General features: G+C 34.7%; 1 protein-coding gene across 11 annotated transcripts in view; it reads left to right on the top strand.

Annotated features, from left to right (window-relative positions):
- LOC127524980 (probable E3 ubiquitin-protein ligase HERC1) overlaps positions 1-15,687 on the top strand; it is a 75,775-nt gene that overhangs the window by 36,879 nt on the left and 23,209 nt on the right. For 6 of the 11 annotated variants that reach the window (XM_051917105.1, XM_051917098.1, XM_051917095.1 and 3 more), the window contains exons 38-49: positions 1,068-1,855; positions 3,233-3,434; positions 4,193-4,350; positions 5,596-5,679; positions 6,779-6,986; positions 7,911-8,038; positions 8,586-8,794; positions 9,455-9,723; positions 9,809-9,861; positions 11,049-11,246; positions 11,362-11,536; positions 15,395-15,644. In XM_051917105.1, coding sequence (XP_051773065.1) covers positions 1,068-1,855; positions 3,233-3,434; positions 4,193-4,350; positions 5,596-5,679; positions 6,779-6,986; positions 7,911-8,038; positions 8,586-8,794; positions 9,455-9,723; positions 9,809-9,861; positions 11,049-11,246; positions 11,362-11,536; positions 15,395-15,644 — 2,722 coding nt within the window. Of the gene's footprint in view, positions 1-1,067; positions 1,856-3,232; positions 3,435-3,921; positions 3,984-4,192; positions 4,351-5,595; positions 5,680-6,778; positions 6,987-7,910; positions 8,039-8,585; positions 8,795-9,454; positions 9,724-9,808; positions 9,862-11,048; positions 11,247-11,361; positions 11,537-15,394; positions 15,645-15,687 lie in introns of all 11 variants that reach the window. The other 5 variants (XM_051917103.1, XM_051917096.1, XM_051917099.1 and 2 more) reach the window with 4 other exon arrangements.

The following is a 15,687-nucleotide window of genomic DNA, read 5'->3' as shown; positions in this document are numbered from 1 at the left end:
TGTTTGGCGTTTTTTAAAAATTATTATTATTTTATAATGCGCAGCTTGTCATTGAAGCACGGCACTGTGATCTGAAAGCCAGAGGGCGCTCTCACGCAATAAAATATATTTATAATGCAATGCTAATCGACATAGCCTTTATCACTGTATAGAATACTATAAAATAATATGTTGTGTGCCTTATTCTGTGTAAGAAGCCACATCATCTCACAGAAGAATGTTTTCAAACACTCAACTGTCGTTATGAAGTGAGTTTGGAGTAAAAACCTGTTATTAAATCTCTTTTGTTGGACAAGAGGTTCATAAATGCTTCTCATGTTTGGAAAAATGTTTGACGCATGTTGCTTTTTCAAAAGTGACTCGAACTGGCTTTCAGACAGAGCAGCATTTACTACTGTTCACAGAGCCGCGCTTTACTGACAAGCTGCGCATAAAATAAATCGCAGCCTTTGCGAGTTCAAACCGGTTTAAGCGCGATTTCGGGTTAATAATAATTGTGCAGCCCTAATTTATTTTAAATGTTTATACATTTAAAAATACTCACATTTTCCAACTAATAACATTTTATTAGTTTGTTTTTAATTTAGTGCAGTGACAATAAAAAAGCCAATTATTTCATTTTAGAAAAAAGATGTTTTCCTTATAATATGACGTTTAATATTTTTCTCACACATAACAAATGGATCTTAATGCATAAACATATTTAGCTGCCATTATATTTTAAGAAAGAGGTCCCTCATATTTTGGTGTCCTTGCCCTAAAACCCTTGTTTTAGAGTAAAATATTTTTATTGTTCTCCAGCACTGTCATTGGGTTCCGTGTTCAGACGCCATTGTAATTTTTGTATATTTTGTATGTTATATCTGTCCTGTTCTTTTTACCAGTTGCATGCGTCTTTCCTTTTCGATTTCTTCACTTCCCTTTTCTTGTATTGTCTTTTGTCCTCTTCATTTTTTTCTAATCATGGTATCCTTTCCACTCTTTTATTTCTGTCTTGCCCCTACCGTCTCACTTCTCTCCTCATCTTCATACTGCTTGTGACCTGCTGTGGTCCCACTAACCCAAAGCTTCCTGAATTCTTGGTCACCTAGCGACACACCTCTTTCCTCCCTGGAGCCATGCGACATCCCCCAGCTGGACGTGTCCCGCTGCTGCGGCCTCAAAGCGCCTGTGTTGTTCGACCTCATCCTGATGACCGGCATCTTGAATGAACAGGAGCTTCCTTCCGGATCATCTGGAAGTTCTGCACTGCCAAGGAACCGAATCAGCTCAGAGGGCGGCCCGCGTAGTGAGCTGGAGAGACGTTTGGATGAGGACATCGCTCGCATTATGATGGACGAAGAAGGAATGAGCTGTCCGGTGGTTGAGGACAGAAATAACGCAGAGGAGAGGAGAGAGGAGAACCAAGATGACATGTTCAGAAGAACCCTCACACAGTCAAACGAGGAACGTGGTAGTGCCCCCTGTCCGCCAATACTCGCACCCCAACCCAGGGTGGACTTCTTTGCTTTGGAACTTCGTGCAGTCCGCATTTCCTACCTCCTCCTGGGGGCGCTAAAATCTCTGGCTGTCATTCTGAGCTGCGGGAAGTTCACAGATCTTCTCCTGGTTCCCAAATCAGATGCAGGGGTCAGCGTAACTAGCCCTGACTCAGCGAGGACCTCTGCTGGTGGGGAGGAGAACGCCGAGCTGCGCTCTGTGCTACAGTTCGTGGTGCGGAGCATGGTGAAGTGGGCCGTCAGACCCTGTCCGATTAAACAGGCCATGGCTTTATCAGACCTCGAGAGGGCCCAGATCATCATCTTTAAAGGAGCATTGAACAGACTGCATGAGGATGGAAGCAAGGAACACAAAGGTTTGTTGCTTTTGCATGAACACGTGAACAAGATAAAAAGCTGAATACGGTTTATTCAGTTGTTTACCACATTTACTGTTTAAAAATAATAATGAGAAGGAGTAGGAGTAGGAGTAATAAAAATACATTATTAAAATTACATTACATACATTATTTTTTTTATTACTGTTTGTTTATTTGTTTTTAATTTTAATTTAATAATTTAATTTATTATTATTATTATTATTATTATTAATAATATTATTATTATTATTATCAGTATTATTATTAGCTATTTTTACAGACTTTTACCTTTGTAAGCTATATAATAATAATAAATTGTTATTATTATTATTACTGTCCATTTATTGTTTCATTATTTATTAATTAATATAATTTAATAATTCTAATATAATAATGTAATGTATTATTTATACATTATTTTATTATTATTATTACTACTACATTATTATTATTGCTGTTTATTTGTTTTTTAATTATTAATTCATATAATTAAATTTTTTGTAATATAATTTAATATATTATATTTTTTATAATATATTTTTATTTATTTTTATATATTATTATTATTATTATTATTATTATTATTATTTATATATTATTATCATTTCATATAGTTAAGGCAAAAGTCTGTAAGAATAGCTAATAATAATACATTTATTTATTATTATTATTATTATTATTATTATTAATGCTTGTTTATTTGTTTTCATTTTAATATACTATTTTAATTTATTATTATTATTATTGTTAATATTATTAATATCAGTATTATTATTATTAGCTTTTTTAAGCTATATAAAAATAATAGTAAGAATAAATTATCATTATTACTACTACTAGTGTTCATTTTATTGTTTAAATTATTTATTAATTAATAATTCCAATATAATAATGTAATTTATTATTAATACAGTATTATTATTATTATTATTATTATTATTATTACTGTTTATTTGTTTTTTAATTAATTAATATAATTTGAATATTGTAATTTAATTTAACTTATTATTATTATTATTATTATTATTATTATTATTATTGTTGTTACTATCATAGTTTAGAAAGGCAAAAGTCTGTAAAAAAATAGCTAATAATAATAAATTATTTTATCTGCTGTTTGTTTATTTAGGTTTTTATTATTTATATATTTATTAATATAATTAATATAATCATTTAATATAATTTTGTTTATTATTATTATTATTATTAGTAGTAGTAGTAGTAGTAATATTTCATATAGCTTAGAAAAGTAAAAGTCTGTAAAAATAGCTGCTGCTGCTGCTGCTGATGATAATTATTAAGTAATAATAATTGATTTGTTTTCTTGTGTATTAATTAATATTACCACTTGTTCATGTGTGTTTGTGTACATAGATTCAGGGGGTCACTCTTCCTCTCAGCCCGTGTCCAAATCCTCCAGTTCAGTCTCGCTTTACAGCAATGGCTCTGAGGGCACTGCCATCTTTGGCCAGTCAGCTTCACCCTCCACCAATGACCTCACAGCCTCCCTCCTCACCGCACTGCAGGCTGACGGCCTGGAGAACTTTAACCCTTTCCTGCCCATCAACCTGCTACAGTGAGTTTCTCTTTGGTCCAATCCCAATCTATTCTGTGCATGATTTCATTGCAGTGAGCACTCAAGGTGACGGGTACAATATCTGCACCACTAGTGTCAACATATTATGTAATAAAAATAGAATAGAATAGAAAATATAAGGCTATAATATAATATATTATTTCATAAATATATAATCAACAACGATATAATAATTATTAGACAGGAGTAACACACTGTTCCGACAAAACCCGACGAATGTGTCTGTCATCGTCTTCCGGTGCAGTGTGAAATGGCCTTAAAGGAACCTATGAATCAGTGAAATAATTATGAAGTACTATGAAGTGATGCCAGTTTTATGATGACATCTCCTGAAAGGTAATTGTTCTGGCTCTTAAAATGTGTATAGTTTGTAATTACTGTCACTTTAAAGAAAGGAACATGAGAAAGGGTTTCAGTCTAACACACGCTTGGTAAATTCTGACGTGTCTGGATGTTCTCACTCCAGATCGCTGTCAACTGAGACACACACACTCACACAGGTTACTGAGAGTGTGAGTGAGAATACAGGTGAGTGTGTAAGTGTAAAGCTGTGACCGTGTGTGTGTTATAACCCCACAAAGCTCCTCTCTTAACCTGAAGTGCTGAGCATGGCTGAATGACTCTAGGGTGATTAACACCTCAATATAACACACGCTCATACTGAAGGTTTGCTCTAGAACTGGTGCTAGCGGTTCTCCTGTGTCTGTGTGCATGTGTGTGTGGCTGGGCTCCTCTAGGCGGATGGTGCTGGCCCGTTTTCCCACATTGGCAGGGCTCGTCCACAGTCCGGTTCTGCCCCCCGGGCTCAGCCTGACGAGCTCAGCATCCTGTGAGGGCTTCACTGAGCAGCAGACCAGCTTCCTGGAGCCCTGCGGTCAGACCAGGACCCCTGTGGGTAAGACTGACAGCACAGGTTTAATAACGCCCAGACAAACTCTTGAAATATAAGGGACAAGTAAAACTGGATGTCTAGCATGTGGTGACCTTGGACATGGTTATCTGTTTTTTGTTTTGTTTTTAATAAACTAACATCAAGATTGATTTATGTAGCACCAGACGTTGAGATGTCTCCTTCAACTTAACACTGATGGCCTGTGCATGTTTTACACTTGAGTCTTGCTTTGGAAGTTTTTATTTATTTTGTTTGTCGTATACTCACTGATTGCAAGAAATTAGTTTGCCTTTTTTTTGCATCTTCACACCCAGTTGAATTGCACCTTAAATCTTACAAAGAAATACAAGACCAATTGATTCTATACATATATTTATATTTTTTATGCAATTTTATGCAATTTTTATGAAAATATTGTTATTATAATAAAGTAAATAAATAAATATATTTGTAATAATTTTATTTATATATATATATGCAATTTTTTCTTAAAAAAACACATACATCTACATATTTAAGAAAAATTTGAAAATTTATATAATTTATATTATATATAAATATTTTATATATAAATATACCATTTTTTTATATGTAATAAATATATATGTATTTAAATATACATAATAATTATGCACTTAATATATTTAATTATATTATCAGCATATCAGTCTGAGTGAAAAATAAATTGAAAAATTATTAAATTTAATTAAATTAATAAATAAAACTTAAAATAAGACATTCTGAAACTTTTTTTGTTTTTATTTTTAATATCACAAATTTGATTAGTGACTTAGATTAATTATCTTAGGTATTTATTTTTTGATTTTAATTTTTTTTTTTTTTTTTTTTCCCAATTGTTTATTTTCATATTTAAATTAAAAGGGTTTCTGATTTCCAATGTGGTTTCAAATATTAACCTTTATTAAATGTAATAAAAAAAATGTATATAATATAAAGTATACAATAATATAAAATAAAAAAAAAATTAAATATAAAATACAAAATATAAATAAAAATACCTAATAAAAATAGTAAAAAAAAAGAAAAAGAATAATTGAATAATAATAGTTGATAATTTGTAGTCTAAGTCCCCAGCCTTCTCTAGCACATTGACCTGCGCTTTATTTTTTAAATGCAGATACTTTATAAATAAATGAAGAAAGAATCATATTTTCCTGACTGGATCAGTCAGCCCAGTCCAGACACATTCTGATTCATCACTTAATAATTTTTATTTCTGTCCTTCAGAACAGCCCCAAATGTTTGTCCCAGTTCGCTTGCTTGAAATGGGCTTCTCAATGAGACACATCTACAGGGCCATGGAGGCAGCAGGTACAACAAGTGCTTGCAACATCTAGACTCATTCTTACCTGTTTAAGAATGAGTCAATCATGTTATTAGATGACTGTTAAACTCCTAATACTGTTACAATAGTCAGTTTTATTAAATTTTCAAAGATTAGAAACCTGTGATTACAATACAGTCATTCACAAATAGAAATATTGGATAATTATGTTGAGTTTTGTACTGCATTTGATTGTTTTTGTCACTAAATAATTATTTACTGGTAATTCACTCATTTCACTTCCCCTGTGAGATCCTGCTTCAATTTACCCCTCACTGTTCTTCCCCACTGAAACGCTCAGCTGAATCATGGGAAATATTAGTGGAGCTCCACATGAAGTCTTATTTAGTGTTATCATAATTATGTTCACAGTTTTAGTAAATTCTTTAGAAATGTTTTCATAATGTTTTGCATATTTTTTTGCATACTTATTGCAATCAAAATAAAAAGTGTATATATAGCGTGTGTGTGTGTGTATATATATATATATATATATATATATATATATATATATATGCACTTTTTATTTTGATATGTATAATATATATATATATATATATATATATATATATATATATGTGTGTATATATATATATATATATATATATATATATATATATATATATATATATATATATATATACATATATAATATGTGTGTGTGTGTGTGTGTGTAAATTCAGTGTGTGTGTGTGTGTTTATGCACTATATTTTTTTGTATAATTATTGCATACTTATATTTTCTTGAGCAGTATAGTTTTACAAAAATATTAAAAATTATTTTTTTTTTAATTATTTTTGGTCAGTTCCAAAAAAAAAAAAAAATTCAAGTAAATAATTTATATATTTATATTTATTTATTTAAAATTTTGTCTTTCCTTCACTATCTGGTTCAAGTCAGTTTCCATTTTTTTGTTTTTAAATTAAATTTATAGATTTCTATAGAAGTGTATTCTCAAACACAATTTATGTTTGACTAATTTCAAGCATTAAATATACACCTAAAGTTCACGAGAAACATATATTCAGCCAAGTGTGTCCAAACTTTTATTGTATTCTCCCTGACCTCTTTGTGATATCTCTTAGGGGTCACTGGAGAGGTGGACTCACGCACCATCGAGGTGCTGGCGAGCTGGATGCTGGAACACCCCATCACAGAGGAGCAGCAGGTGGGAGAGGGCTCGTCTGCAGGGGGCACCACTGATACACCCTCATCTGAAGGGCCTGAGACGGTCCAGTGCCCCGAGTCTCCAGCTCCTCTGACCCTACAGGAGAGCAGAGAACCCAACGAGAGGTGAATTCACACATACACCACGTCTCAACCAGGCACAACATAAAGTGACAAATGATAAATCACGTCTCTTGCATATTAATCAACCGCAACTGATAGCAAGATATTTTAACTGCCACTTGGTTTTAGTAGCTGTTTCCATCCACCTAACTGTATTGCAAATGTTGGGATATTGCATAAAAAAGCATTTGCTGGAAATACATTTTTAAAAATGTGCTTAAAAAAACTTAACTGATTAATTTTTTTTTCTGAAAAACTGCAATCAAAACTCGTTTACAGAATAAATCCCTCTTTGCCCAACAAAAAGTCTCTTGTGACTTTACCTCAACAGATGATGTGATGACTGGATGACTGGACTAAACAGTCAATGTTGGTTTAGTCATTCTGAAATGCCTGAGCCCAAAGTCTGTCATCAAAACGATTTGGTATAATTACTTCCTAGAACTCTCTCACAATTGTGTTCCCAAACACCAGGCATCCGCCTCAGAACACAGCATACATTAACATGACAGGGTTTATTGTGTTTCGTCTGTGCGTTCTGAGGCGCAAGTCATTTCTAATGTATGAAAAAAGAGCCACAGTGGCTTCCACAATTGCAGCAACTTTCATTTTTATTACAGATATTTTGTGCTAATTTCCCATGAAAGCTGTGTTTTATTCACAAATGTTTTTTTGCGATATTCCAGTTTTGCACCTAAGTTTAATTTCCAACTTTGGATGAAAACATATCTAGTGTCTGTTTTCGGAATAGCATTCTACTGTAACCATTTCTAGTATACAGTATATATTGTAGCACAGTATGCTAATTTTCTGTTTGCAAGATCACAATGACCTACTGAATATCCTAAAAAAAAAATGTTATACAACAGAGCACACTGCATGGAATATTTTATTTATTCACTGTGTGTATTCTGATGTGCTTTCCAGTCTGTTAGCAGGATTGGACTTGGTGGAGAGAGAGAACTTCTTAGATGTTCACCTCACCAGGAACAGACCTCCACCTGCACGGAGACAGCGGTCCGGAGTAGGTCAGAGAACATCCTTCAGGAGAGCAGGTCAGATCTTCACACAATGTGCACTAACGTACAGTAGTGTCAAAAGTACCGACTTCGATACCAAGTCGTTACTGACATTTTAAAAATGTGATGCTTTGAGCGCTGTTGTACGGATTCATAAACACCTCTGATTGGCCATTGTGTTCACATGCTCAACATATATGTCTGTGATTGGCTACAAAGATCAACGCTTCAAAAACATGTTATAAATAGTCATCAATGATGCTCTTCACCAAGCACTTACACAGACACACACCTTCAAATTCAAACACTTCTGTGCGTTGATCATTGTAGCCAATCACAGACATGTATGTTGAGTGCATGAACACAATGGCCAATCAGAGGTGTTTACGAATCCACTTGAAAGTGTTCACAGCGTCACTTTTTTAAAATTTAAGTACTGACTTGGTATGGAAGTCGTACATGGTAGTGTACATGGATATGTAACTGTATGTGGATGTGAGTACTGTACATTGACAGACACATTTCACATTCACATTTCAGTGACTCTGCCCTGAAGTTTGCTCACCTCTCTTGTCTGTTTCAGACTCCCCGTCACCCATTTCTGTCCCAACACTGTACAGACAGGATGTGGGAGTGGCAGAGTGGCCAGAGCGGGCTGAAACACACCCATTTGCTGCTGAGGAAGACTCAGAGCTGGGCTACATGGATGATCCGTACCATGAAGAGCCCTACGAGGAGCTGCTCACCCCAGAGTTCATCACCTCTGAGAGGGACACGCTGTGGATGGTAGAGGTGCTGGAAATGTCTGTTTGTCTGTCTATTGTTCTATCTATCATTCTATCTATTGTTTATAGTGCTATCCATCTATCTATCTATCTATCTATCTATCTATCTATCTGTCTATCTATCTATCTATCTATCTATCTATCTATCTATCTATCTATCTATCTATCTATCGTTCTATCGTTCTATCTATCGTTCTGTCGTTCTATCGTTCTATCTATTTATTGCTCTATCATTCTATGACTCTTTTGTACCATCTATCTATCTGTCTATCTATCTGTCTATCTGTCTGTCTATTGTTCTATCATTCTATCTATCACTGTCTATCCATCCATCCATCCATCCGTTCATCGTTCTATCTGTCTTTCTATCTATCTTTCTATTTATTCATCGTGCATCATTCTCTCATTTACTCATTTATTTTTCCATCCATAAATCCATTATTTTATATTTCAAATATATCATTTATTGTTTTTATTCTATCATTTATCACTTTATTGTTCTGTTCTTTCATCATTCCATCTTTCATGTATTATTCCTGTTGTTTGTTGTATTCTATCTGTCTATTGTTCTGTTGTGTGAATATTATATGTCCATATATGAATGTTTTTTTCATTTGTCCTTCACTGTATCTCATAGTTGAGTGAACATGCGTCTGTTTTGTCTCAGGGAAGAGAGGAGCACCCAGAACCCCATGAGATGGTGGAGTGTGAGCTGTGTAACACTCTCACCCTGCAGTTCAACAACCACATGAAGCGTCACCACCCCGGTTGCGGTCAGAGTGCCGGTCGCCGTGGTTACCGCAGCAACGGGGCCTACGTGGATGGCTGGTTCGGAGGCGAATGCGGATCAGGAAGCCCATACTACCTCCTGTGCAGTGCATGCAGGGAAAAGTATCTGGCCTCCAACATGGGCGTTATGAGCTCCAAACAGGATAGGTGAAGATGAGGAAATTATGAGTATGTTGTAGGCATTTACCTTTTCTATTTAGCAACCCAGATGTTTTTTTTTTTTCTTCTTCAGGACAAGAGGTTTGGCGTCTGATCTGATTGGTCAGGTGGATGGTACATCAGAAGGTATTAGTGCGGTTATTTTTCTGTTCAAAATTAACCCTGTGCTGTTTATTAAGGCAAGACACTATAGGCAAAAACATTGATCTTTTTCATGGCACTGGTCAATTTTGAGATTTTGGGCTAGACTAGACTTTTCAGACTAGTGGAAAGAAAACAGTTTATTTTATTGCACTTTATGCGTCTGTAAATTTAAATTACAATACATATCTTTGAAAACCTTTTTTTCTTATTCACTGAGCCAGAAACATCCACTTCAGTATCACTCATATATACTGAAGGTTTTTACAGAGCGGTTTGTTCATATTTAGTCTGATTTTATGCAACATTTTTATCCTGAAAACATGGTGAAAATGTTTTTTTTTTTTTTTTTTTTTCTCGGGCTGTTGGACAGTATTTTCAGATTTATGGAGCGGTAAAAAGATATATACAGAATCCCCTCTGTAAAAATTGTTTAACCCCTTAACTGTCACCCCCAGTTATAGAAGTTTAAATTTACTGTAAATCAAATGTACTTTATGGATTTTTATTTTATCTTATATAAAATATATATTTTACGAAATTATTTTTACTCTAAAATTGATATAAAAATTAAAGTCATATGTCTAACCAAGTTGTGTTCCAAATTTGAAGTTGATATCACAAAATTGAAGCTCCCATGTGATTTTGTTTAGGCAAAATACTAAAAATGGCCACCGGGTGTCATCCACATTCCATTGAATTTTTTTGATGCATTCTTCTGTAACAAATTAATACATTTCTGTCCAAATATCACTTCTATCACAAAACAGATGTCAAATATAGAAGCTTGAGATTCAGACCTTTGTGATGATATGTGTTTTGTCAAGATTAGAAAAGTTTTGACTATAAAGTAGTTAAAATAAATTTTGTAAAATGAAACATGACAACGCCCACTTGGGGGAGGAGCCCGCTAAAAGGATTTAAAGTATCATTTCCATGGTGGTAACGCAATGTCCAATTTCAAAACGATTTTCACAAGATGAATTTTTAAGCTTTCGAATGATACCTAATTTATGATGATTACTAAAATAAGTGATATAAAAAAGGCAATAAATAAAAACAGCGCCAAGTGTCCTGGTAGCGATGACAGTTAAGGGCTTAAACTACTGTATACCAGTGGTGTCTTGCCTTGAATTAATGTGTAATGATTTGAATGTTTGTGTGTATGTTAGATGAGTGGGATCCAGGTAACCAGGAAGACTCAGACCCGGACCGGCTTACAGGTTTGGAGGACTTTGGGATTCTTCTGAGACCTTTGGGTCTGAGTGAGAAGAAACCCGTGCCCGACCCCATCCCCTTCATGGAACACGACCCTCTTGGAGCTCTGGTCAGTGGCTTGGTCAGTGGCGACAACAACCTGCTTTACAAAGGTAATATTTTCATATTCAGCAACTATGTTTAAAATTTTCCAATACATATTGCATGTAAGAGCTTCCCAAAATCACAGTGAAATGCAGCACATTGTTGTTTATTTATTGTGTGTAGGTATTGTTAGCACCGAGCTGAAGAGCTCCTCGGTTCCTCTAAGTCTAGGGGAGCAGGCAGCATCCCTTCGGGAGCCCCAGGAGAGACTGTTGGCTCTGAGGAGAGTCACCTCCACCGCTCAGATCCTGCTGGCGTACGGTATGGTGATGAGAGCTCTCTCACAGACCTCCTCCAGGTAACAACCACTCGCACACCTCCGCCTGACTTACCTGCAGAATATCATCTGCTCTGTAAACTCCTTCACAGCGAATCTGACATAGCATACTGTGATTGATCCATCAATGTCTGACTGACCTGGATGCAATCTGAGCCTTGCAGAATTCCATCATTCACCCATCAACATCGCACCCATCATTCACAAATGTTTTAGCCTTCCCTTGGCCCTCTAATTTTATTTGAACAATTTGTTAATTCTTTCAAATACTAATACAAGTATAGTACTCTCAGTTCTGTTTAACACAGTTTACTTTATCTGCACAATGCATTCTCACAATCATAAACTCCTTTACACAAATCCAGAATTTTTTTTACTGTGATGATCTGTCAGATTCTGACTGATTTTTTTCCAAGATGTTTAATGGTTTAGAAACCCCCTAAATAACTCATCAGCAATTCCGGGAATATTGAAAATGTCACATTGTTCTTTGTGAATAACTTCAAGATGAATCCGAAATACTGTGATGATTCTTTTTCCGATTGTTTTTCCCCCTCAGATTTTCCTTCCTAAAAAACTAACAATTAAGATAATACAGAAAATTCAGAATCAAACTTTTGCTATAGTTTTATTATATTTGATTATACTTTCAACTACCAATATAGTGCTCTCAGCATTATTTCACGTATTACTATATCTTACTAAATCTATTTCACAGAATTTTACAGATTTTTAGCCCACAATTGTACATTTTTTTCACATAAATACAAATTACTGTGATAATCTGGGGCCAGTTGTTCAAGAAGTTAATCTGGATCAGAATGATCTGGATTTGGAAATCCCATGTTTTGCTCTCCAGGATCATGTAATCCATCTTACTTTTGTGCTGGTTTTTCAAAGCAAAATTGGATTGGGTCACCCTGATCCATATACACACTTTACTAGTGCTTCTCTCAGAAAAGCTCTGTGTGGTGTTCACCCGAGAAACTTTGTGTTCGCTCGCAAAGAACTTTTGACTGGTTCATCTCTTATGATTGTGCCAATGCAGTTTACAAACAGTGAAGAAAAAAAAAAAAAAACACTTTGAATTAAATATATTTTTATTTGATATTTACAGCTGTTTGGGGATTATTTTATGGCACCAAAATCTTTTTTTTTTGTTTACAGTAGGTTACCAAAAGGCTAATTATGTAGCCTAATGTCTACTTCTAATTAATCACTTTAACAGATAAACTAATCAAGCGCAAAATAAAAAATAGGTTAGTATGTATATTACATGAAAAAAAAGTTTTTTTTAAAAATATATTTAAAAAAAAAAAAAAAAAATAGTAGAAAGTTTTAAAGTTTTATTACATTTTTGTTCCTGAAATCCACCCTTCTGATGGGATCAGTATAATCCAGATTTTTTGGATCAAAGGTATCCCAATAAACTGATAATTTTATCAAAAACGCCAGATCAAAATCAAGATTGAATTTTGTGATCTAATCTGATTTCAGAATCCTTTTTTTTCCCTTTTGAACAGCCCATTTTCAAGATTTGGTCCAATCCAATAGCCGAAATCCGATTACTTTTAAACAACTGGTCCCTGTTGATTTCTGGTTTTCTATTAAAATTATTCATTTAATGATCAAAAACTTAAAAAAAAAAAAACTCAGTCCATTTACAGAAAGAAATATATAAAATATATATAATAAATTCAGGATTGAGTTAGTTTTGTACAAAAAAGTAATTTGTAAAGTAAACTTATAAATTATTTTAATTAATTTATTTAGTTAATAAATGATATCATTTAGTTGCTTGGTGTGAACAGACCTTAATATGGTACAGAAATGGTACATACTATATAAATCAGGAGATGGATGGAAATCAATCTATTATCTAAATTCATCTTAATAAAGTTGTTGTGAATGATCCATCCATCTAAGATTATTATTTTTATTAAGACAAGTTAAGACAATTAAGATTTTATTTATATAATATGTATGTACAGGTGCTGGTCATATAATTAGAATATCTTGAAAAAGTTCATTTTTTTATTGTAAATTATTTTAAAAAATGAAACTTTCATATATTCTAGATTCCCTACATGTAAAGTAAAACATTTCAAAAGTTTTTTTTTTTTTTAATTTGTTGATTAGAGCGTACAGCTAATGAAAGTCCAAAATCCAGTATCTCAAAATATTAGAATATTTACATTTGAGTTTCATTAAATGACCATCCCTACAGTATAAATTCTGGGTATCTCTTGTTCTTTGAAACCACACTAATGGGGAAGACTTCTGACTTGGCAATGGTCCAGGAGACAATCATTGACACCCTCCACAAAGAGAGTAAGTCACAGAAGGTCATTACTGAATGGGGTGGCTGTTTACAGAGTGATGTATCAAAGCATATTAAATGCAAAGTTGACTGGAAGGAAGAAATTGGGTAGGCAAAGGTGCACAAGCAACAGGGATGACCGCAAGCTTGATAATACTGTCAAGTAAAGCCAATTCAAACACTTGGGAGAGCTTCACAATGAGTAGAATGAAGCCGGAGTCAGCGCATCAAGAGTCACCACACTCAGACATCTTCAGGAAAAGGACTACCAAGCCACTTCTGAACCAGAAACAACGTCAGAAGCATCTTACCTGGGCTAAGGAGAAAAAGAACTGGACAGTGAACAGTGGTCGAAAATCCTCTTTTCAGATAAAAGTAAATTTTGCATTTCATGTTGAAATCATGGTCCCAGAGTCTGAAGGAAGACTGGAGAGGCACAGAATCCAAGCTGCTTGAAGTCTAGTGTGAAGTTTCTGAAGTCAATAATGATTTGGGGGGGCTGTGACGTCTGCTGGTGTTGGTCCATTGTGTTTTATCAAGTGCAAAGTCAATGCAGCCATCTTCCAGGAGATTTTGGAGCACTTTATGCTTCCATCTGCTGACAAGCTTTATGGAGATGCTGATTTCCTTTTCCAGCAGGACTTTAGCATCTGCCCACAGTGCAAAAACCACTTCCAAGTGGTTTGCTGACCATGATATTACTGTGCTTTATTGGTCAGCCAATATGCCTGACCTGAATCTATGGGATATTTTCAAGAGAAAGATGAGAAACAGTCGATCCAACAATATACAGATGATCTGAAGGCTCAATAGTGCCTCAGCAGTGCCACAGGCTGATCACTTCCATGCCACACTTCACTGATGCAGTAATTTGTGCTAGGAGCAAGTCATTTGCTGTAATATGTCCTGCCGATCAAGTATTGAGTGCACAAAAGAACATACTTTAAAGAACTTGAACTTTTCTGTTTTGCAAATCCATTTTTTGATTGATCTTAGGAAATATTCTAATATTTTGAGATACTGGATTTTGGACTTTCATGAGCTGTACGCTCTAATCATCAAAATTTTTTAAAAAAAACTTTTGAAATGTTTTACTTTACATGTGGGGAATCTAGAATATATGAAAGTTTCATTTTTAAAAATAATTTATAATAAAAAAATGAACTTTTTGATGATATTCTAATTATATGACCAGCACCTGTATGTGTATATATATATGTGTGTGTGTATGTATGTATGTATATGTATGTGTGTGTGTGTGTGTGTGTGTCATCTTCAGGCATTTATTCGGCTCCTTTCTTACAAACGACTACATGTTCTCATTTAGATCTGTCTCCATCCAATCAACACCACATGGATAGAACCAAGTCCCTGCCCTTCATTTTTTCTTTTGCAGTAATCTGTATTTCGGATGTAAATAACAATACAAAACAGATAATCTATTGCTATGTCCATTACATCGCAGCATAGTCTGTTTTTATACACAATGTGTATATGTCATTGTACATTACGATGTACATTATGTCTCTCAAAGCTCTCTCTGTCCCTCTGTGTTTCAGTAGTTCAGTGTGTAATCAGTCCAGTGGTCTGGAAGCTCTGGGTCTGGCTGACATCCGTATCCTGGTGCGACTGATGTGTCTGGCAGCAGGGGGGCGTGTCCACACAAGCGTGGACCAGCAGGGGGTGGGGCGTGGCTCTGTGAGCGATCGCACAGGCTCCGCCTTTCTGTCCTTCCTCAGCTCAGCTATCGGCAGTTTAGTGTCCCACAGTCCTGCTGCTTACAGAGAGTTAGTGGACATCTGCACTCAGGTACACACACTCTCTCTCCTTCCTCTCAACTCCTCTGCTAATG

Source organism: Ctenopharyngodon idella, chromosome 13 (genome assembly GCF_019924925.1).
Source record: "Ctenopharyngodon idella isolate HZGC_01 chromosome 13, HZGC01, whole genome shotgun sequence".
NCBI lineage: Eukaryota > Metazoa > Chordata > Actinopteri > Cypriniformes > Xenocyprididae > Ctenopharyngodon > Ctenopharyngodon idella.
Note: the sequence above shows the minus strand (reverse complement) of the source record. Positions and strands in the feature narration are given on the sequence as shown.